Source organism: Eleutherodactylus coqui, chromosome 7, assembly GCF_035609145.1.
Source record: "Eleutherodactylus coqui strain aEleCoq1 chromosome 7, aEleCoq1.hap1, whole genome shotgun sequence".
Lineage (NCBI taxonomy): Eukaryota > Metazoa > Chordata > Amphibia > Anura > Eleutherodactylidae > Eleutherodactylus > Eleutherodactylus coqui.
Genome location: NC_089843.1, coordinates 206854504 through 206876744, shown reverse-complemented (window position 1 = coordinate 206876744; position 22241 = coordinate 206854504). Strand labels below are relative to the sequence as shown.

Here is a 22241-nt window from a genome sequence, read left to right as displayed (position 1 = left end):
CCCTCATAGCTTCGCATTGCAGGAAGACATCCCTCATGTGTATGATCCCCTTCAAGAGAATGGGGTTCATATTTGTGTGTATCGTAACGCCGGCCTTAGGCTAGGGTCACACGGGGCAGATTTTCGTCGGAAATCTCGCGGTTTGGCCGCAGCAAAAACCGCGAGATTTCCGCCGGGAGAACCGCCGTGGCTTAAACCGCGGCGGCTTTGAAGCGGCCCGGCCGCGCTGCGGCCGGCGCTCCCATAGAGGAGAGCGCGGCCGCAGCGAAGAATGGACATGCTGCTTCTTTGGAAACCGCGGCTGCGGCCGCCGCAGCCGCGGTTTCAACCGGATTTACCGCAGCGGATTAGCCGTCCCGTGTGGACGAGATTTCTGAAAAAATCTCATCCACATGGCTGGCTAATCCCGGGATTAGCGGCCGCAGGCGGTTTTGCCGCGGGCGGATCTGCTGCGGCAAAACCGCGGCAAATCCGCCCTGTGTGACCCTAGCCTTAGGCCGCATGCACACGGGAGGTTCGGATTCCGCATGTGGGAGCCCGCAGCATATCCGACCCTGTGCCCGGCTGGCATCCACGTGAACCTGTGTTTTCTTCTTTTCTGTATTGCGGATGGTCCGCACGGCTCGCCGTCGGACATGTGCAGTATAGATTTTTTTTTTAAACTTCTGCTTTTTCCATGGAATCCGCGGCCCGTCCGTAATGTCAATAGTAGACGGGCCGCGGGTCGGACGGCTTCCATTGACTTCAAGGGAAGCCGTTCATGCGTAATCCACAGGAAAATGGAGCATGACGCGATCTTTCATCCGCGAGCGGAAACTGCAGTTGGTTTCCGCTCGTCTGCAAGAAGAATCGCTTTCGTGATATTTGCTGCGGAATCCGGAGGCGGATGCCTGCTCCACATTTCGCACTTCAAATCTGCCCGTGTGCCGGCGGCCTTAGACAGCTGGGGTCATACACACGGGCGCGGCGTTTCGAGGGAATGCCCAAAGATAGGATATGCTATTTATTTCCCGCACCGTGAAATGCCTCGCCCGTGGTTTTCAATGGGGCCAGCAAAGCATTGCACGGCGTGCGAGGTGCGACGTTTACCGTTGAAAACAATGGAAAAACACTCCGCGCCCCCCTTTCCCCGAGGTGTTTTTAACATAAAAACGCCTCACATCCGTGAAAACATCACACTTTGGCGGGCGCGATATTGGGCCGAGTTCCATGCCGCGATGCCGCAGTCAGTAGCGTAAAATTTGCCTAAATGGTATGTTTTTTTTGTAAAAAGTGAAAATTGAAAAAAAAAAAAAAGATTATTATATTTTGCCTTTTTAGGCTTCATTGAAAATATTATTAGTGGTTTTTACTAAGAAATTTTATTCTATTTGTTCCATCCCTTTTTTAGCGCCTCCGGCCAGACACCGTGGCGGAGCTATGGCGGCTCGTCGCCATGACAACCCGTGATGGACGGAGCAGCCGTCCGTGAGGTAACTTGTCCCCGGTACACATGGCACGACAGTGTCGTGGCAGCCGCGGTGACAGGCGACCACACAAGACGACTGAGCTGACAGTCTACCCGGCGGCCATTTCAAGCGGTGTGGCCGCCATTACTGCGCGCTGAGGGGAGGCGGCGCCATGACAGCGGAGGAGTGGCACGGACGGGAGTCCGCCATTATTCGTTTTGGCTTTGCGGCTGCACTTTCCTCGCTATTGTGTAGAAGGAAAGATGTTGGGCGAAGAAGAAGCGATGCAAGATGACACCATGATGGAGGCCTCCGCCGGGGATGCTGAGGGCGGCGGGCCTAGTGAGGGGCTGAAGATCAACGCCAGCAAGGCCGAGGAGGACGAGGGGTGAGCGCCTCCCGCCTGTAGATGGCTGCATGTGTGCCCCCATTACCCGTCCCTCAGGTGACACCTGTCATTCCTGTCAGGACGAGTGGCTGTTCCTTGGGGTTCATCTCCCCATCATGGCCACTATTACTGTTATTTAGCGCCACATTCTCCTCACAACGTGGTGCCCGTTGCCCTGGCACGATGCCATTGCCAACCGTCCAGTAGTGTGGCGCTGACCGGACTCTATAATATACCCGTGGACGCTTTACGCCTTCAGAACCGCCCCGTAAGCGCAGGTATTAGACCGTTTCCGTGAAATAGCGCCACAATACGTATCTCGTGCCCCGCCAGACACGTACTGAACAGCCGCTCTTTCACGTTTGTAGTCGTGTACCTTAAGACAGTCACAAAGGCGCTGGAACGGCGGACGGAGGATCCGGCGCAACATTGCAAGAAATAAAGCGTGCGTTTCCGAAAGCCGGGCAGCTGAGCGCAAACCGAACGGACTCCATCATAGTCAATGCGTCCGTTCGGCGCTGTTCCGTTTCGACTTGAGTCGGAGCAAACAGAGCGGGACAGCGGAACGCCGGGCGCAAGTGTGAAATCGCTTCAAGGGACTTCCCACCCGTATACGGAACGACCTGGCGTCCGTACGAGCGGATGGTGGCAGAGTTGGCACGTGTTTAGGCAGATAAGCCGTTCGCTGTATCAGTAGCGGACAGTTTTCGGACTTAAACCGAATAATTAGCGAATGAGCGAGCGATGCTTCTCCGCACCGCAGTACCAGACGTCTCCACGGACGGCTGTGGCCGCTGTTTCTGTAAAAAGGCGACTTTTCTGATTTTCTTTGCAGGAGTCGGCGTCGTCGCACTGCCCTTGATGGCGAGCGGCGTAGTGAATGCAGCTGTAAGGGGCTCCGTTAATATACGGTACCGAGACTGTTCGGGGTCACCGTGTCCGCTCTAATACCCGGCCCGCAGCAGAGAGACCCTCTAGTCTAATCTCGGACAGCTCCTTTAAGGGCCGTTTACGTGGGGCAATGGTCGCGCGGTAATCGCCACATTTATAGGGGCAGCCGTCGCGCTCTACTTGTTCACGGTTCGCTGGTCGCTCGCGTTCAACGAGCCTGAAGATCATCGCTGACTTCTCACTGCGCTCTCGCACATGCGCTTTTTACCGTGGCGTTTTGAACGCAGCGCTAGTAGCGGTACAGCGCTCGCATTACAGGCCTCGCAGACCTGCGCTCCAACATGGAGATTTTTTTTGAGCGCTGTCTGCTTTATTTTGGTGCTTTTAAGCGCCCCCTATCACCCATAGAATGTGAAGCGCTGAGCGAGGAGCCAGCGGCGATCTGCTTGTCTAAACGCCCCGCACGAGCGCCAACAACCCGGCGGTGATTTCAGCACTCGAGTAGTCGCTGTCGTCCCGTCTGGATGGGACATTAGCGCTGGTACGCACCGGTATATATATATCCCTCATTCCTGCGCATTTCCTCCCTTCTTTGAGTCTTTGGTGTGCGTAAGGCCCCCTGCACACGGGCGGAAATTCTGCAGCGGGATTTCCCGCCCGTGCCCACCTGCACAGGATTGCGTTTTGCAGTGGAGTCAATAGAAGTCACTGGACGTTCCCTGATTCATGCGCTCTGACGTGTGGAAACTAGGTATTATAAGAAACACATTGCAGCATGCTCTCTACTTCCTGCGTATCGGGCAGCGGCGGCCCTGGATTCTGTATGGGCTGCATATAATAAGCCGCGGCATGTCCTTTTTATCACAGGTTCTGCTGCAGCTATTTCTCCTCTATGGGCAGAGATGGCTGCAGCGGAATGCAGGCGGTGCATGGTGCAGGTTTTGAAGCTACCTTCCTGCCGCAGAAATTTTGCAGAATTTCCATCCGTTCCTGCTGCAGTCATTCCGCAGGTTTTACGCCCCGTGTGATCGCAGCCTAAGTCTAGTTTCTCCCATCTCAGGCTTGTTGCAGAGCTATCCAATGTGTGTAAGTGACATGTGGCTGGTGTGGAGGTCCAAGTTACGTCAGAGGTTAAAGGTTTTGTCCCACTAAAAATATTACCCCCAGGTATTCCAGGACTAATGTTAGAATAGCGCCACCTGCTGTTTCTATTCTGTATCCAGCTCAATAATAGCACCACATACAGGGAGAAAAATGTGCTGCATCTGTGGTGGAAGCTCGACCGGACGATCCAATGCAAACGTGTAACCACCCTTATATCTTCTAGTCTTAAATGGGACACTTCTTCAGCGCTATCATTCCAAGCAAACACCCCCCCCCCCTTTTTTAAATTCTTTGAAGTACCTCCATCGGAGGGGGGTGGGGGGGAGACGGCAGAAAGATGGATCAACAAATATGATATGTGCCCAACATAAGCAGGCCATGGTTGGAATTCATCATACTGCTTTAGAACTTAGATGGTTTTTAATTCACTCCTTTTAAAGGGGTTATCCACTTTTTAACTGATGATCAGTGTTAGGAATAAAAGTAATAATAAACAGTGGACGACCCCTTTAACAACTTCCCGCCATGTGGTGTAGCTGCACGTTCTGGCAGAGGGGTACTTAACGCAACAGGGTGTACAGCTGTGTCTTGTGGATGGCGCGAGATCATCACACTATGCGGCAGCCGGCTGTCACTGATAGCTGGCCTCCCACTGCAACATCGGGGTGCTTCGGGACCGCGAAACCCCTTTCCTGACGCATTCTATGTAGATCGCGGCATATAAAGGGTCCACAGAGGGAGCACACTCCCTCTGTGACGTCATCGGACTCTTGTAATCGCGGAGAGCCAATGGGATGACATCACAACAGGACGCCAGATACAGGCGTCCTGCATTGCCAGTGCCTATGATCGCTATTTGAAGCGATAAGGCATTGCAGGACAGAAGTCCTGCAATGCCTTATCATAGTGATCATAAGTGTTATGGTAGAAGTCCCCTACAGGGACATAAAAAGTGAGGGAAAGATAAAAACAATGTGGGAAAAAAAGAAATATGTAAAAAAAAAATTAAAAACACTTTTTTTGTCATATTGGCATAAAAAATGTAAAAATTCAAATCCCACATATTTGGTATTGCCGTATTCGTAACGATGCGTACAATAAATTGAACATGCTTTTTATCCTGTATCGCAAAAAGTGTTTAAAAAACCCCCCCCGAAACCTAAAAAACAGGCAAAATGCTTAGTTTTTTTTTTCATTTTGCCTCCCACAAAAACGCAATAAAAGGGATTTAAAAAAAAAAGTTTGGTACCCCAAAATGGTACCGATAAAAACCGCCGCTCATCTCGCAAAAATAAGCCCTTATAGAACTCCGTCCATGAAAAAATAAAAAAGTTATAGAACTTTGACTGCAGTGGTTTAGAAAAAAAAGGGAGGGGGGATTTATTGCAGAAAATGACAGAAGTGATGCGTTTTCTCTCCCTACCATCATAAAAAAAAATAATAAATATTTTACAACATGGCCTATGTACCCAAAACGGCACCAATGAAAACTACAGTTTGTCACGCAAAAAACAAGCCTTTATACGACCGTGTCGACGGAAAAATAAAGTGCAAAAATGGAGTTAAAAATCCGCCAAAAATCGTTGGGTCCTTATGCCCAAAATAGTCCTTAAGGGGTTAATTCGTAAGCTGTTATAGTTTGTTTTGTTTTTTTTTTACATTTTTTTTGCCCACTGACTAAAACTTTAATAACCCCCCAAACAGAATAAAAAAATGACACTATATAGATGAGATCATTACATTGAGAGGGGTATAGTTTGGGGTCATTTCTTGAGCTGTTTGCTATTTTTTTTTCTGCCACTTCAGAATCCCTGCAAGTATGAAATGTCTTCTAAAAGTTTACAGTGCTGGATTTGTGTCACGAAATTGACATGTCGCTCTTCTGAGCCCTGCCATTGGTCTAAACGGATTAGGTTCACCAGAGGGGCATTTCTGTATTCTGTAAAAAATAGCCTAATAATTATAGAGGTGTGTTTTTCCAGTGGGGGGGTGGATGGGGGGGGGGGGGGCGCAACACCAGACCTCACCAAACCCATCTTGAGGGATTGGGCAGAGCACTCATAAAGCACTCTGCCTGATCACTGAATTCCATTAACTGTCTCCTCACCCTACTGACTGCTTGCTGTCACACTCCTCCCCCGGCTGGCTTTTATTCTTACTAGATACCCAAATTATATAGCATATTTCTATAAAAGGGGTTCAATCGAGTAATAATTTCAAAGGTGTGCTAGAGATTCATGAATCCTGTAAGGCAAAGATTTATACCAGCTAAACCTTATTATTTATCACTGTGAACACTTTACGACCAACATGCTCACCCCACCCTTAGAGGAATACTTTAGGGGATGTAGTCTTCATACGGGTCGCTTCAGGGTGTGTTATAGTGTTCTGCCGGTATGTGGTGGGGCCCATTCAAATGATGTCCTGATAGTATGGTGAGGTCGCTCAGGTGTTTCTGAACACAGGTGAAACGGTACACTAAATGTTAGGGTGTATAAAGGTGTATTTCCTCAGTTTTTCATATTAATCGATAAATTACGCAATTGTGAAAAAATGAACGTCTTTCAGACTATAAAACTGCAAGCGGGATCCGCCGCGCCCCTTTACAGAAGCGTCACATATCATTGGGGGAGTGTAGAAGGCCTCTCAGCTAACCTGACATCTCTGCTTTAGTAAATGTTTGAATTCTCCATGAAATAACAATTTTGGATCATTTAGTCTTACGATTCTTCCTTGTCCTCCTGTTGTTCCTTCTAGAAACAGAAACATACAAAACTGACAGCAGAAAAAGCCCCCCTGGTCCATCTGGTGGTCCCTCTATTTCTTGTTTATTTCTCTCATAGGACACATCTCTACTTATCCCCGCAGCTTGGATTCATTTATTGTTGTTCTTCCAGCCACATCTGCAAACATCTACTAGTTTCAGTGAAAAAAAAAAATATATATTTTCTGAAGTTTCTTCTAAGGCTGACTACACGCAGGCGAGCCATGAATTGCGCTTCCCACCATGTGAATTCCCCGTGGATGCAAGGCATTTCCATGTGAAAGCAGCATCCCATCACTTCAGGGATCCTCCTGCGGCTGTCACAGCTGCGGCAGGGGATCGCAGAGTTTCTCCCATTGCTTTGAGTGAGCGTGGCGTGCAATTAATTACCTCCGTCTGACAAAGGCCTTAAGCTAAGTCCATCTCCATGTTCTCCAGAAAAGGTATGAATAAATTGACATGTGGGTGTTACCATTTACCTTGTCAGAGGGGTCTGTCCCTACTAGTGGTTGGACAGTGTCAGTTTCTAGGAGGGATAACGGAGGAACGCCACAATGCAGAGTTAGGCCGCCTGCACACGGGCGGAAATCCCGCCGCGGGATTTCCGCCACTGAAAGTTTGCATAGGAGTGCATTACAATACGCACTCCTATGCAGACGGCCGCGGTTTGGCCGCGCGAAATCTCGAGCGGCAATCAAACCGCGGCATGTCCTATTTTTGTGCAGGGCACGCACTCACCCCGCCGCCGGCTCCGGTCTGCGCATGCGCCGGCTGCGCGGCAGCCGGCACATGAAAGAGCCGGGGCCGCCAGGCGCGGGTGAGTACGCGCTCGTCACTGCAGGCTCTCGGGTCGGGTCCCGCGGCGAGAATTCTCGCTGCCGGATCCGACCCGCTCGTCTGCAGGCGGCCTTATAAGAAAAGATGGTCCAGAATTATAATTTCAATGGGAATTCAAGTATTTACTAAAACATTCAATTAGTCGTTTTTTGTTTTTTTTCCCTTTGTTTAGGCTTCATAAGATGTCTTTATTTGTTCTGTGCAGGAAGATGTTTATTGGAGGACTTAGCTGGGACACTACAAAGAAAGACCTGAAGGATTACTTTTCAAAGTTTGGAGAAGTTGTAGACTGTACCTTGAAATTGGATCCAATCACCGGGCGGTCAAGAGGCTTCGGCTTTGTATTATTTAAAGAAGCTGAAGGTGTTGATAAGGTACTTTTATTGATATTTCTAGTGCATTTATATAAATGTGTCTATCATCCGCTGGCTACTAGAACACTTGCCCTGGCCTTTTGCTGTTCCTTGCTATCAGTTGCTTCTGCTTACTACTGAATGCATGGTCACTGCAAATTTTTTTATGAATCCAGCCAAAACCCATATGACACAAATATTTTGTTGTGGAACTCTTAAAGCCTAGTAAGGCCGGTTTCACATTTGCGCCGGAACCTCTAGACGGAGCTTCTGTCACAGATGCGGCTGAAAATACCGGATGCTTACAGCGAATCAGGCAGCGGGGTGAAAAGTGTACAGACCCAATTATAGTCAATGAGGTCTGTTCGGTTCCGCCCAGAGAGGGAACTGTTTGGTTGGAGGATTTTCTTTTCCTGCTCCGCAAACAGAGCAGAAAAGCAGAATCCCTAATGCAGATGTGACAGCACGCTAAAGGATATGGTGGACCTTTTGGGTCTGTTGTATTCACTCTCCAAACCCTCTGAGCATTGATTGACAGGCTGCTGCGTATCTGCTTGTATGGATGGCGGTCATCAACCACTGCTCAATGGAATGGGGAGAATTTGTCCTAATTATGGAGCGTGGTTGTGCCCGCTACACAGGGCAGCATAGTATGATGATCTACTACAACTGAGAACCATTACTAAGGGTGGCTTCATATGAGTGTGTTTTTGTGCGCACAAAAACACGCTTCTATTAGAACCAATGCATTCCCTATGGTGTGTGCACATGTCCGTGCTTTACAGGCGTGTGTCTGCAAAGATAGGACATGCGTGCACCACAGGGAATGCACGCATTGTCTTCAGTGGAACTGTGGCTGCTGCTGGCAGCTCCATTGAAGACAATGGTCTGCCGACACCCCTGAATTGTTTTTCTGGGAAGAGCTATACATATAAGCCCTTCCCTGAAAAACAACAATTTCAGTGTAAAAAACAAACAAACAACTAACCGTCGCTGTTGTGTGCATGCGGTAGATGTTTCCTTCATGCCCGCAAGGAAAAAGAATTCCCTGCTGCACCTGCCACATCTGTGACAGCTGCCGCAAAAGAATTTTTCCTCCCTGCGGGGAATAAAGAATTCCTTACCACAGCTGTCACAGATGATAGCTGCGGTAGGGGATGCAGCTGTCGGCATCCTGTAATTGTTTTTCAGGGAAGGGCTTTTAAATACAAACCCTTCCCTGAAAAACAGGGAAAAGTAGTGTTGAAAATTTAAAAAAAAATCATACTCCCCTTCCTTCAGCTGCCGGGGCTCAGCCGCGTCCTCTCTGCACTGTCCTCGGCTCTTCAAAGCAGTTCTTTCACTAAAATCCCCGCCTGCTGAAAAAGCTGCTTCTGATTAGCTGGGGTGCTCAGGCATCTCTGGCTGAATGAATGACAGGCGAGACCTGCTTGTGATTGGCTGAACGCCTCAGCCAATCAAAAGCAGCTCTTTCGGCAGGCGGGGATTTTAAATCCCCGCCTGCTAAAAAAACTACATTGAAGAGCCGGGGACAGCGCTGAGAGGATGCAGCTGAGCCCCCGCAGCTGAAGGAAGAGGAGTATGATTTATTTTTTTTTTTTCCAACACCACTTTTCCTTGTTTTTCAGGAAAGGGCTTATATTTAAAGCTATTCCCTGAAAAACAATTACAGGATGCTGTGACAGCTGTGGTAGGGAATTATTTATTCCTTGCAGGGATGAAGAATTCCTTTGCTACATCTGTCACAGATGTGGCAGGTGCAGCAGGGAATTCTCTTTCCTCGTGGGAATGAAGGAAACATCTGCTGCATGCGGCAGATGTGTTCTTCATCCCCGCGGGGGACATGGCAGCAGCGGACAGGTAAGTGTGTGTGTGTGTGTGTGTGTGTGTGTGTGTGTGTATTTTATATATATATATATGCAATTTTATTAATTTTTTTTCTTACACTAAAATTGTTTTTTTTTTTTCAGGGAAGGGCTTATATGTAAAGCCCTTCCCTGAAAAACAATTCAGACTATTGTCTTCAGTGGACCCACCAGTAGCAGCCGCGGCTCCATTGAAGGCAATGCACGGACCTACATACAAAAGTGTTTTTGCACGTACAGGGGTGTGCACCTATGTATGCACAAAAACACGCTCGTGTGAAGCCACCTTAAGTCTGACATGTATGAGCAATACTCGCCCCGTTTTCTATGAATCTTGTGCATGAACTAATTAAGCCATGGATTTTATCTTGTGTCACGGGTGCTGGACCTCTTATTTGCTTCCATAGCATGATGATTGATCCACCTCAATCCTGACACATGTGCCAAGGTTGAAATCTATTGAATGCAGCTCTCGTGTAGAAAGTTGTTGCAGTGGTTATATACAGTTCATTGTACACGTGACTACTCGTGGTAATCAGTCTTTGAATCTGTCATGAATGATACGTTACCACTGAAGCATGTGATTCGCTGAGCACATAACCGCTGCAGCAACTTCCTGGATTGTATTGACTGTGATGCACCCAGGTGAACATCTGACTGGTGAGTAATCCCTTAGTTTGTTGTTTTGTGCCCTCCTCACCCCTCTGCTGCTCTTTTTTTACAATTGTCCTACAACTCCTTTAACCCTTTCCAATCCAATTTATATCCTGGTTTTCCTAGAGGGCTTAGCCTGGGTTCACACAGGGCGGATTTGCCGCGGTTTTGCCGCAGCAGATCCGCCCGCGGCAAAACCGCCCGTGGCCGCTAATCTCGGGATTAGCCAGTCATGTGGATGAGATTTCTCAAAGATTGAGCAGGTCTGTTTACCTTTCCTTTTTTGTTTATTTACGTCGCGGCCCCGCTCTCCTCTATGGGAGTGCCGGCCGCAACGGAAAAGCATGCGGCCGAGCCGCTTCAAAGCCGCCGCGGCTTAAACCGCGGCGGTTCTCCCGGCGGAAGTATCGTGGTTTTTGCTGTGGCCAAACCGCGAGATTTCCGACGGGAATCCGCCCTGTGTGAACCCACCCTTACTCTTTTTCTGCTGTTTATAAAACAGCGCTATCTGCTGGCAAAAGCCAGTACTGCATGAGGTGACACGTTGAATAGGCTCCAACAGCAGAGAGGCTGGCAATATAGAGTAAGAGAACCCCGACGGGTGTCTTCCAGCATCAGAGCTGTACAGCCTTAAATCATAATGTCTTAGACATCTGACAGTGGATTGGAAAGGCTTAAGCATGGTCCTGGTTTTCTTATCCATTGTTTTTGTATTTTTGCAGGTGATGGAACAGAAAGAACACAAGTTAAATGGCAAAGTTATTGATCCAAAAAGGGCAAAAGCAATGAAGACAAAAGAACCAGTTAAAAAAATATTTGTAGGTGGCTTGTCCCCAGACACACCAGAAGAAAAGATAAGGGAGTACTTTGGAACATTTGGGGAGGTAATTTTTTCTTCTCAGATTTTCATAGATCTCTTAATTTCATAGCTTCAGGATAAAGGCCCATTTACACTGGACGATTATCGCTAAAACTTCGCTCATCGGCAATCGTTTATCGATAATCGGTGCGTGTAAACGGCCCCGGGGCACCCGCATTTCGGAATCTTTTCGCAGATCGTTAAAATCAAGTGAGCTTGATTTTAGCAATCAGTTTTATCAGTCGTTCTCCGCGGGGGTGGGGGTGGTTGCTGATAGCATTGTTTTCCCTGTGGAGAACAATGGATCTGAGCACAGCTAATAGCCTCGGGTCCTAGAAGCTACTTAAATGCCAATTATTTTTCAAGCAAAATAATCGCTCAAACTGTCGTTTGAGCGGTTACCTGCTCGTGTAAATGGGCCTTTAGTTAGAGTCTACTTTATTTTGGTCACTAGATCACAGTAACCTATTTCTAATATTTCTTAAAAAAGGGAAACTCACTTAGGCTGCTTTCACACTTGTGTTAGGGCTCAGTTCAGAGTTTCCGTTCTTCTGCTCCTTTCTTGGAGGAGAGAAACTGAAATAAACCTAAAAAAAACAAATCCCCCTTTTTTTTTTATTTGGTCCCCCTAGATTTCAATGGGATTTTAAAAAAAAACTGAAAGGCTTCTGTTTGCTTCAATTCCGTCAGGTTTGCGTTTTTTGGAATAAAAAATAGTGCGTTCTGAAGCGTTATTTTTCTGCAATAAAGAAACCTGAAACCTGACAGAATGGAAGCACACAGAAGCCCTTCCATTTTATTGAACCCCCATTGAAATATTACAGTTTATCTGCTCCAAAAGCGGAGCAGAAAGATGGGGCTCAGTTCAGGATTCCTTACGCAGGTATGAAAGCATTCTTAGGCCGGCTTCACGTGGGCAAGATTTGTGTGTTGCGAGACATACAAACCTTGCACAAATATGAACCCCATTCTTCCCAGGATAGGGAATAGCCTTGTGGTCAATGGGGTCTGACTACTGGGACTTCCACTGATTCTGAAAATGAGGGGCCCAAAGGACCTGGAATCAATGGAGTAGAGATCACACAAACAGCCTGCGGCTACATTCGTTTTCATGGGAGCACCAGAGGTTGCCGACTGCTTGATCTCAGCAATTTCTGATGCTAATATTTAAAGCGAAAATTTTTGTAAAAGTAGTAAACCTTAAACTATGTAAATCTCTCGTATCGCCATCATCCTACTGACCACAGAATACACCTTTAATGCCTTAAAAATGAAACTCCATAAAATCTGAAAAGATTAATTACAAAGTTGCTGCTTTTTCTATTTTTTTGTTTTTTGTTTTTCTAGCTTGCAACAAAAAGTTTTAAAGGTTTCTGAATACATTATGTGGTACATTAAATGGGGCCATTAAAAAGCACAATTTATCATGCAGAAAACGTGCTTTTAAGGCCATGTTGACATATAAAATGTTTTAAGCTCTTAGAAAGCTGGGATGAACAACAACAAAGTTCCTACCAAAATTGCCTGTGGTGGAAACTGTGTGCAGATTCTACACTGAAATCCCCATCGCTTCTGCATTCCATTATGTTTAAAGGGAGTCCATGCTGTAGTTCAAATGCAATGATTTTGGACTCCTCGTCAGACACACACAAAAAGAATGGAGGTGTCAGAAACCAAGGTGGATAGACACAATGCCTGATTGAATGGGGTAAATCCATGTACAGATCCACAGCATTTCAAAATACAAATTTGAGGGTGAGCTTTGGATTTTCTTGATTGAAAATCTGTGTGAACAAGGCCCAAGCCATATCCCCCCCCCCCCCCCCCCCCATCCCCACAGCAGTACTATAGGTTTGATGGCAATTCTATGTAATTATGTACAATTTTCTTTCAGGTCGAAGCAATTGAGCTTCCTATGGACAACAAGACCAACAAGCGTCGTGGTTTCTGCTTTATCACATTTACCGAAGAAGAACCAGTGAAAAAAATAATGGAAAAGAAATACCATAATGTTGGCTTGAGTAAAGTATGCCATTCTTCTAAATTGCCATTTGTTACAAATAATTTAGTTTCACTATTGGCTAATACTGTAGTTCAGAATGTCCTCCTTGCTTAACTAAACAGATTAAGATTCCCGAAGTACGCACTGCAGGAGTGATGCAAGTGTTGTTGATTTACATCGCATTTAAAATGGTGAAAAGGTTTTATTTCGCCTGAGCTCAGGGCTTGGTCATCTGCCGTTAAGAACGTCTGTTGAAGAGCAATGGAAATAACTGTGGTCCTGGATCCATGATATGATTGAGTACAATGGCACCTGACAAACCCTCTTGGCTATAATCTGATCCATCCAGTTTCTGTTATGAGGTTCTGCCACAAAGGTTAATGAGCCCTTAACAAGCGCCCTAAAGGCAGAGTGCAGCAATAACTGACTAGTATAAAGGCGCATTTAGACACAACGATTCTCACTCAAAATTCGCTCAAAGCTGTCTTTTGAGCGATAACCATTGCGTCTAAATGCACGGGAATTGTGCAGTTTTCATGCACGAGTTGTTCATCATTCAATTCTAGTTTTCTTGCAGAACAGCCTCCGACATAACAGCGCCATCCCGTATACAGGGAAAATCCTAATGTCAGGCGAGGGCCGCCACTGGATTAAAAATTGCTAATAAAATCATAATGGCAGGTCATTTTTATGTGTTTCCAAGAAGTCCACAATGTGCTTTCCCACTCAAAATAAATACAAGCAGGGGAGTGTGCGGGCGGCAGGGAAATTAAATTGGAAAGAGATAAAAGATGCAACTTTTCCCACAAAAAAAAACAAGTTAGCAAAAAATAAAAATGTTATGTCTCTTGGAACATGAAAAATAGACGTTACTAAAAGGTTAAACCATGCCACAGGCACGGCCTAATAGGCAGCAATACATGGCAGCCCTGGCTGTCATGCCAAATGAACGTCCGCCTGCCATCTTTTTGCAGACGAACCGTTCCAGTGACAGAGGAAGCCCCTCCTTCCTCTGTTAAGCCTTTGAGAACTGACAGTGAGATCTAATAGGCTAACTGCCAAGATTAATCGAATTCTTAGAGCGGTTGTCCAGGTTTAGGAAAACGTGGCTGATTTCTTCCAAGCACAGCACCAGCCTCGTCCATGTAGTTGTGTGTGGTGAGCTCGGGTCCATTGAAGTGAATGGGGGCTGAGCTGCAATACCACACACAACCGTATGAACAAGGCTGGCGTTGTGCTTGGAAGAAAGCCACCATGTTTTTCTAACCTTGGACAACCTCTTTAAAGCTTATGTTCAGCCATTTCTTGGTTTCCGGGTGATGATGGGAAATGTATTGTAGGACAGCCCAATAGTATTGACCAGCAGCTGGCAACCAGAGGATATTCCTCATATATCAATCCTTAAAACTGTCCTCCAATGCTTCTCAGGAATCCATCTTTGAATAAATGCATGACGAATGGCGTTTGCGAGTGAACATTGTAGCTTTATATACCAATATGTAGCAATACTAACCAGTAGCAACAATCGCTTACAAGGCAAAATGTCCCGAATGGTGTGAACAGTCTAAGAATAGCAGCTGCCAGACCACCCAGCATAATGAAAGTCTATACAGCATGCAGGGATCCATATGAGGAGTGGAGAATCTGCGGCAGGGAAACGACTGCCTGTTCATTTGGAAAAGCTATTTGTTATGCATTTAGGCCGGGTTCACACAAGCGTACTTTAATTGAGTATTATGCGTGCATAGTATGCGGTGAGTGGAGTCAGTGAAAGTACATTGTTTCCTTGATCCACTCACACTTGCGTATATTCATTGCGTATAATATGGGCATAAAAAAAGAAGGCAGCATGTTCTATTTTACCGCATGTTATGCGCGATAGAGCTCTATCGTTCTCTATGGGCGCGTACAAAAACTCTGTATATATGCAATTACATTACGTATGTACCGCAGCCTTAATGCATATTGCTACATGAGTTAAAAGTGGAGAAAAAAACTAAGCCCGTGCATAACATTGTGCTTGAGATGCGCTATCATGCGCAGGCATACGCGATCACAAACGTAGTAATACGCAGGTCCACATGCTGGTCAAAGGCTGCCTTTTATATGCAACGTTTTACCATGCGGTTGTTTGACCCGGCCTAATTCAAAGATGGCAGCCCAGTACAGAGGTTGGCTGCCATTCTTCCCCGCTTTCTGGCGATGAACCTGTACAGACTTTTAGTTTTTATTTCAGGGGTAAAGGCTGTTTGAGTTGTGGATTTTAACACTTATCAGTAAGCATAATGGCTTCCAACAGATCACAGACCATTTCTGTTTAGCCTTTCTTAGCGCCCCTCATTAGCCATTTACAAAAGTTAGTGTTCTTTTTCATTCATGTAATTTTTATGTATTCATCATTTCCATAGTGTGAAATTAAAGTAGCACTGTCAAAGGAACAGTACCAGCAACAGCAGCAGTGGGGCACAAGAGGCGGAGGATCCTCTTCGAGATCTCGCGGACGAGGAGGAGGTTAATAGATCCTTTACAAACCATTAATAGACACTGGACGAGTTTATTCTTTAATCTGGTATTATTTATTTTTGGCTTTTTTTTTTTTCTCCTCATAGGTTCAGGTCAAAACTGGAGCCAGGGATACGGCAGTTACTGGAGTCCAAGTTACAGTAGTTACGGCTATAACAACCAGGGATATGGAGGCTATGGCAACTATGACTACTCTGGGTATAATTACTATGGATATGGAGATTACAATAGTGAGTATCGGTCATTTAATATGACACTAGATGTAGTTGGTCTTATGGCTATGCAAGGCCTGCAGATCCATATTGCAAAAGTACAACTACCTTACAGGTTTTGTCCAATCGCCTTAATGCCACTGCAGTTCATAACTGTAACGGTAATTTGGCAGATATGGTGGTTGTTAACTGTGCGTTATTCTCTGCTGCCAGTGTAAAAAATGATTAGTGTAATGTGTTGCACTGGCAGATCGTTGCTGAAGTATCGCTCACTTCTCACTGACTTTACATTCAATGGGAAGCGCTGGGCGGGGAGCGTTTAGATGCAGCGAAAAGTGAGCGAACCAGCGATGATTGATTTTTATCAATTTATAGTAAATGATGCCTTTACATTTGGACGTAACGATTATCACACATTTTCGTTTGTTTGAACGAATTTTGTGCTATAATTGTCCCATTTAAATGGCGCTTTACTCTTTAGTTGTTCACATACAATTGTGTTTTTATAAAAGGAGTTTGTTGTGGAGGGAAGATGCATGCTTAGGTGATGCGCACATGGCTGCTCCCCTGCCCTGCTGTGACACTGTATATGGCACTATAACACATTCACTGTTCAATAGAGTATTATCCCTTTCACTGCCAAGGACATATTTATAGGCCTTGCCTTGTATACACTTGCTGCAGCTAAAAATAAGGGCTAGAGGATAGATGTCGAGATCATGTCAAAGCTCAGAAACCTGGCTATTCAGTCGTCTTCTTGGTGCAGTCTTTGGGTTTGAAGTCAGGGAGTAGCATGAAAAGACTTGCATCGTGGCCCTGTTTTTGCATATCGCTAGAGATGAGCGACCGTACTCGGAAAAGCACTACTCGCTCGAGTAATTTGCTTTATCCGAGTATCGCTGTGCTCGTCCCTGAAGATTCGGGTGCCGGCACGGAGCGGGGAGCTGCAGGGGAGCAGGGGAGAGCGGGCGGGAGAGAGGAAGAGAAAGATCTCCCCTCCGTTCCTCCCCGCTCTCCCCTGCAGCTCCCCGCTCCGTGCCGGCACCCGAATCTTCAGGGACGAGCACAGCGATACTCGGATAAAGCAAATTACTCGAGCGAGTAGTGCTTTTCCGAGTACGCTCGCTCATCCCTACATATCGCCCATCTTATACCCCCTTTGCCCTCTAATCAGGATATTTTTCAGCTCCATCTAAACCATGGAGATTTTTGGGCTATTCAGTTCTGCTGAATGTGTGATATGTGTATACCTAGTCGCCACAAACGAGAATTAAAATAAATCTATAAAAAAAACCCCACTATACACGAATTACGCTTTGATGCAAAATTGCCTGAAGGCGCCCTACATTGTCCAGTGGGTGGGTGACATTTCCATAATGTGCCAGGTTTTCATAACTTTATAATGTAGGTGGTATTTCTGTTTGTCAGAAACGTGCAAATGATCCTGGCAGCACAGGGTTAAGTTTTGCTATATCATGCTATATATGTCTGATGGGGACCCATTTTGAGTATGGGGGAGGCCCGCCAAACCAAGCGGCCCTAACATAGTGCTCATGTCAGGTGGCAAAGCGGCACGAGCTTGGTTCTCTCCATTCTGTGTTATGGGAGTTACGGAAACGGCGGGCCAAGCGTGCTCCATTATAGACCTACGCTTAAAGCTCGTCATAATGCCATCAATATCTGAGATAGGAATTCCCCTTTAAACTGATCAGACTGCTGAGGAGGTTATCCGTTTCTATAGAATAGTAGCCTCCTATCAAAGATCCCCATCGTTGCATGTGCTTGTAGTGGGGCGACTACCTAAGGGACCATGATGTCTGGTTCCGCAGTATAGGACCATTTATAGTATATAATGCAGTGGTATATTCTAGTGCGACGGACCAGCCTAGAGTAGTTCTATCGCTGTGTCTCTGCTTCGCCTGTAGTGTAGTTGTTCCCCTCTATGCAGACCAGGTACCGTTGCGGTTTCTATTGTAAAGGGTCATGCAGGCATATATAAAATGGTAGATTTTTTTATTACGTGATACGGGTTTATTTTATTTTTTTCTTCTGTCGATCACTGCAATGAAAAAAAAAAATCTCATTTGATATATGTGAAACATTTGTAAGTGCCGGCTGCCTGAATGCATGCTTCTGTATTCCACTAACAGGGGTGTTACACAATCTTGCATGTATAAATTTAGGCCTGATTTATATGCATATACAATCCACAGCTTTTACAAAAAACAAAACGACTAATTTGGCATTATACCCTAGGCTTCCTTGCATGTGTACATTGTCGCTTGCAGAACCATTGCTTCTCTAGTCTTTGCTATCAAACAGATATTTTTCATTTTTTAGATCAGCAGAGTGGTTATGGGAAAACAGCCAGACGAGGTGGTCATCAAAATAGTTACAAACCGTACTAAATTATTCCCTTTCCAACGTGTCACAAACAGGTATGTTGTATTTCTTTGCTTTCAAATGTTAACTTTGTTGTTTTTTTGTTTTTTTTGTTTGTTTTTTTTTTTTCATTAAGAGTAATGGTAAAAAAAAAAATATATATATACATTCTATATTTTATATATGCATATTATATATATATTAACTATTAAGATAATGTAACGATTAATTGTTTTAAAGTTTTACAGCACCCAGAAGTGCTTACTATAGCGTAATATATAAAGACTTTGAAGATACACACACATGCTATAAAGCGCTTTTATTTTTATTTTTTTTGCCCTATATATAACAAGTCAGTAAAGTTAACAGGTAACGTACTGCTAATGGGTACAAAATAAGGAATTGCCTACTAACTCTGACATTATACCTTGTTTGTACCCGCCAGCGGGGAATTCATTGCAGGCCCTGTGTCGCGCTGACTTCACGATTCTCACAGGCCCGCTCAATGCGGACAGGGTACGAGATGCTCACGCTCTCGAATGCTGCCGTTTGGTATGGTCTCTTCCAACATCCTGTATCAGCATTATAATTTTAAACTGGATACTCCAAGCTATGCTTTCACTTATTCCTTTTATATTAAAGAATGTCAATTTTAGAAAAGTACTTTTGCAGTAAATTTTAATACATTTTTTCCAGGCCCCATAATCATTAGATTTGGTGAACTTTACTGAATAATTTTAACTATTTGTTCTTCTAAGGATACAGCTTAACTCTGGATTTTCATATTTATATTTTTTTCCCTCCGTAGTATATTAATCTATGTAAATGCTTGCTTTTCCCTTTTATAAACATAGCCGTAATTGCACTTTAAGTTCCTGGGCTGAATTCCTGTTGTGTATCAATTTTTCAAAAGCAGGTTTACCTACCGAAGACTTGTAATGCTAAGAAACTTCTCGGAGTATGTGACCTTTTCTAGCTGTTCTGTAGTCTCTCTCATAGTACATCTCATATACTGTGTTGTGAAGGAATATTTTCCGTTCCCTTTTTTTTTTTTTTTAAAGTTTTTAAATACAAAACCGTGTTGGTTTCCTTTGAAAATAATTTGGTGCACAGAAGGATTTCAGAGCTCTTGGATACTTTTAGTTTTTGGGTCTATACTGATTTGAGAAGATACATATTTTATGCATAAAGGGGGTTTGACTGCCTGGCTTATATGTAACACTACTAGTAAGGACGCTCATGTAACTGTAGATTTTTTTTTTCTTGCTTTCCTTTAGGTGGACAAGCAGTATTTTCTGGGTTGAAGAATTGAGGTGGCTCATTCTGCATGCATATAGCAGTGCAAATAATTTTTCTCCCTTTGTTTTGTGTTTTTTTAATTTCATTTTTTTTTTAAATTGAAGCCCTATAAAGGGAAATAGCATTTTTCTCATTTCTAGAACTTCATTCTTATTTTAGTATGGCTTTGCTTGTTAAATTGTGTTTACCTTATTTCACCAGCATGGAAGATAGACTTGTGTTTAATATCCTTGTATGCCTGCATCATGATGTAGCTTTACCCAGGTTTCCTTAAAATAAATCTTCCTCTAATTTTTTATATACAAGGTGTGGTCTCCTGTATCTCGTTAACAGAACGGTGCTGAAACATATTTATGGGCACAGCTGGCCATACGCATCATTTTTTTTTCTTCTTATGTTTATGGGAATGGACTTCTGATCTCCCATTCTGGTAGACAAGGATTTTACAAGGTGTTGCACAATGTGTACACACTACACTGCATGGTTCTATGAGTTGTTTTTGCAGTGATTGGTACGGTTTTATTTCCCGCAGCGTAAAAGCGTCCGGACGGCCAAGATGGCGCATAGGAGCGCATTTCGGCCAGGTGCTTTTACGTCGGCCAGGAAAGCTAGTTCCAGAACTATCCTCTGGCTGGAATACGGCAGCGACTTCCATAGACTGCTATGGTAGCTACTGGAGAAGGGAGCTGGGATGGAGTTTAGCAGCTTGTCTGCTAAACTCCCTCCCCCTTCTCTCCTCCTCTCCGCCCCTTGCCGGCTGTTTGCTATAGGAGGTGGCGGGAGCTAGTTGCTAAGCTCCCACCACCTCCCCTTGCTCGGTGGGGGTGGCGGGGCAGAAAGGGGGAGGCAGTTTAGCATAGCTAAACTGTCTCTCCGCCCGACAGTATCTCGGGTTCGGATTATACTCGCCGGACCCGGGTCGTTTGAACTGGTGTTAAAACAGAAGTGTTAACGCTCGTTCCCATGATTTTCGGCCGCGCTGTGACTGTGACACAGCCGATCAAAAATAGCTACGCTCATGTGAAAGCGCCCTAAAGCACCATGAACTAATTTATGGTGCTGGTAGTGCAGGTGACAGGGAGCTTGGTGCTCTATTTTGCATACTCTTCTGCTTCCTGGTTCCCATTGTGCCCGCCTGTAAAGTCTGTGCGCTGGCCAGAAATCTGACTCTTTCAGAGTGCCATGTGTGCCCTCTCCTCTACAAGTCTATGGGAGATCATGCGCATGGAACTCTGAAAAGAGTCAGTTTTTGGGCCAGTGTGTTCACTTCACAGGCAGGAATCAGAAAGTGGGAGAGTATGAAAAAACAGAATCTGGCTCCTTGTCAAGTGCCCTAACAGCGCCATAAGTTAGTTTATAGTGCTTTAGGCAGGTAACAAGTTCCCGTCATTCATACTTTATACACCAAATTATTTTTAATTTTGTTATGTTGTAAATTTAAAAGAAAAACAGAGCTAAAATCCTGCAGTTTTCCACTGATCGCAGGCTCATAATAGTCTGACACTTCTGGAGAGAGAACTTTTCAGCAGTCCTCTCTGTATCATCACAGGCAGGATTACAAAGGACACAGATCACCTCCTGCTCCCTGCATGATGACCTCTGCCCACGTCACAGAACATGCCCACAATAATCTCCTGTCCATTATATGAAGGGCCCGTGAATTCTGCTGTAAAGCATATCTCTTAATGCTGTTAATTGCATCTCAGGTGATATGGCTGCCGCCACAGTCATGCACAGACAATATGGTGGGAAAAAAAATCTAAATTCAGAAAATTGAAACTGGTTACAAACGTGGAGTGCGACTCGCTGTCTGGTTTTAATTAGTAAAAAAAAAAATTCTCTTTAAAAAAAAAAAAAAATGTACTTCCGTACACTTATAGCACTTGGATGCTGCATAGCTAAACAATGAGGAAAACGCTGTATGAATGGGCCTGATAGCATTTTTCAGACACTAAAACAAGCATTGCTAAATGTGAGGTCTTGAGGCTTGTACTGGAGTGTGAAGTCTGAACTATACTTCTACGTGTATACACGGGGTTTTGTGTTTTTTGCACTCCTTTCATATTGTAGTTATCAGCTATACCAACCTAGAGCAATGTACTGGAATTCAAAAATGGCCACCTAATTTTCTAAATGTTCTCCCTAAGCTATGGCTTTAGTGCCGCTGGCCGTGTGCATACTGCAGATTAGTTGCAGATTTTCAGAGTGGATTCTGCAATGAAAATTTACAACTGAAGTACAACGCTGCGCATCTAAATGAGGTTTCATAAAATGGATCTGAGGTGTGTAATAAATCAATTCACAAACGGCTTAAAGAATCTGCAGCGTGGCACATCGATTGCCTATAACATTAACCCCTGCTCTGCAGCTATTAACACCTTTTACATGCCAATGTTTAAAAAAAAAAAAAAAAAAAAAAAGGGGTCTGTAAAAGGTTAAACATACAATGGCCCTTCCTCTCTGCCACACTAAACAGCATAGGTTTGGGGGCATGGATGAAACAGTGGATACTAGCACTATACCGCGATCCATCAGCTAGAGTGCGGGTCAACAGGGCACTTTCTGGAGCCTTCCAGGTACAAAATGGGACGAGACAAGGATGTCTTGGGTATGGAGGCATTAGCCAGTGCCATTCACAGTAACTGTTCTATTAAGGGAAT

The 22241-nt window shown here is 45.0% G+C and overlaps 1 protein-coding gene across 5 annotated transcripts; it reads left to right on the top strand.

Moving 5' to 3' along the window:
• The first annotated feature begins 1607 nt into the window (after positions 1 to 1607).
• HNRNPD (heterogeneous nuclear ribonucleoprotein D) lies at positions 1608 to 19886 on the top strand. 5 transcript variants are annotated; one of them, XR_010785851.1, is made up of 9 exons: positions 1608 to 1836; positions 7605 to 7806; positions 11027 to 11188; positions 13058 to 13189; positions 15574 to 15676; positions 15775 to 15918; positions 18249 to 18338; positions 18728 to 18834; positions 19560 to 19886. XR_010785851.1 is itself a non-coding variant. In XM_066574253.1 (8 exons), the coding sequence occupies exons 1-7, from the start codon at positions 1712 to 1714 to the stop codon at positions 18290 to 18292; spliced, it is 912 nt and encodes a 303-aa protein (XP_066430350.1). In that variant the 5' UTR covers positions 1608 to 1711; the 3' UTR covers positions 18293 to 18338; positions 19560 to 19886. The 5 variants fall into 5 exon arrangements, 3 of the variants coding, with proteins under 3 accessions (XP_066430350.1, XP_066430348.1, XP_066430351.1); XR_010785850.1 differs by having other exon boundaries at positions 1609 to 1836; positions 18241 to 18338; XM_066574253.1 differs by lacking the exon at positions 18728 to 18834.
• Positions 19887 to 22241: the final 2355 nt, after the last annotated feature.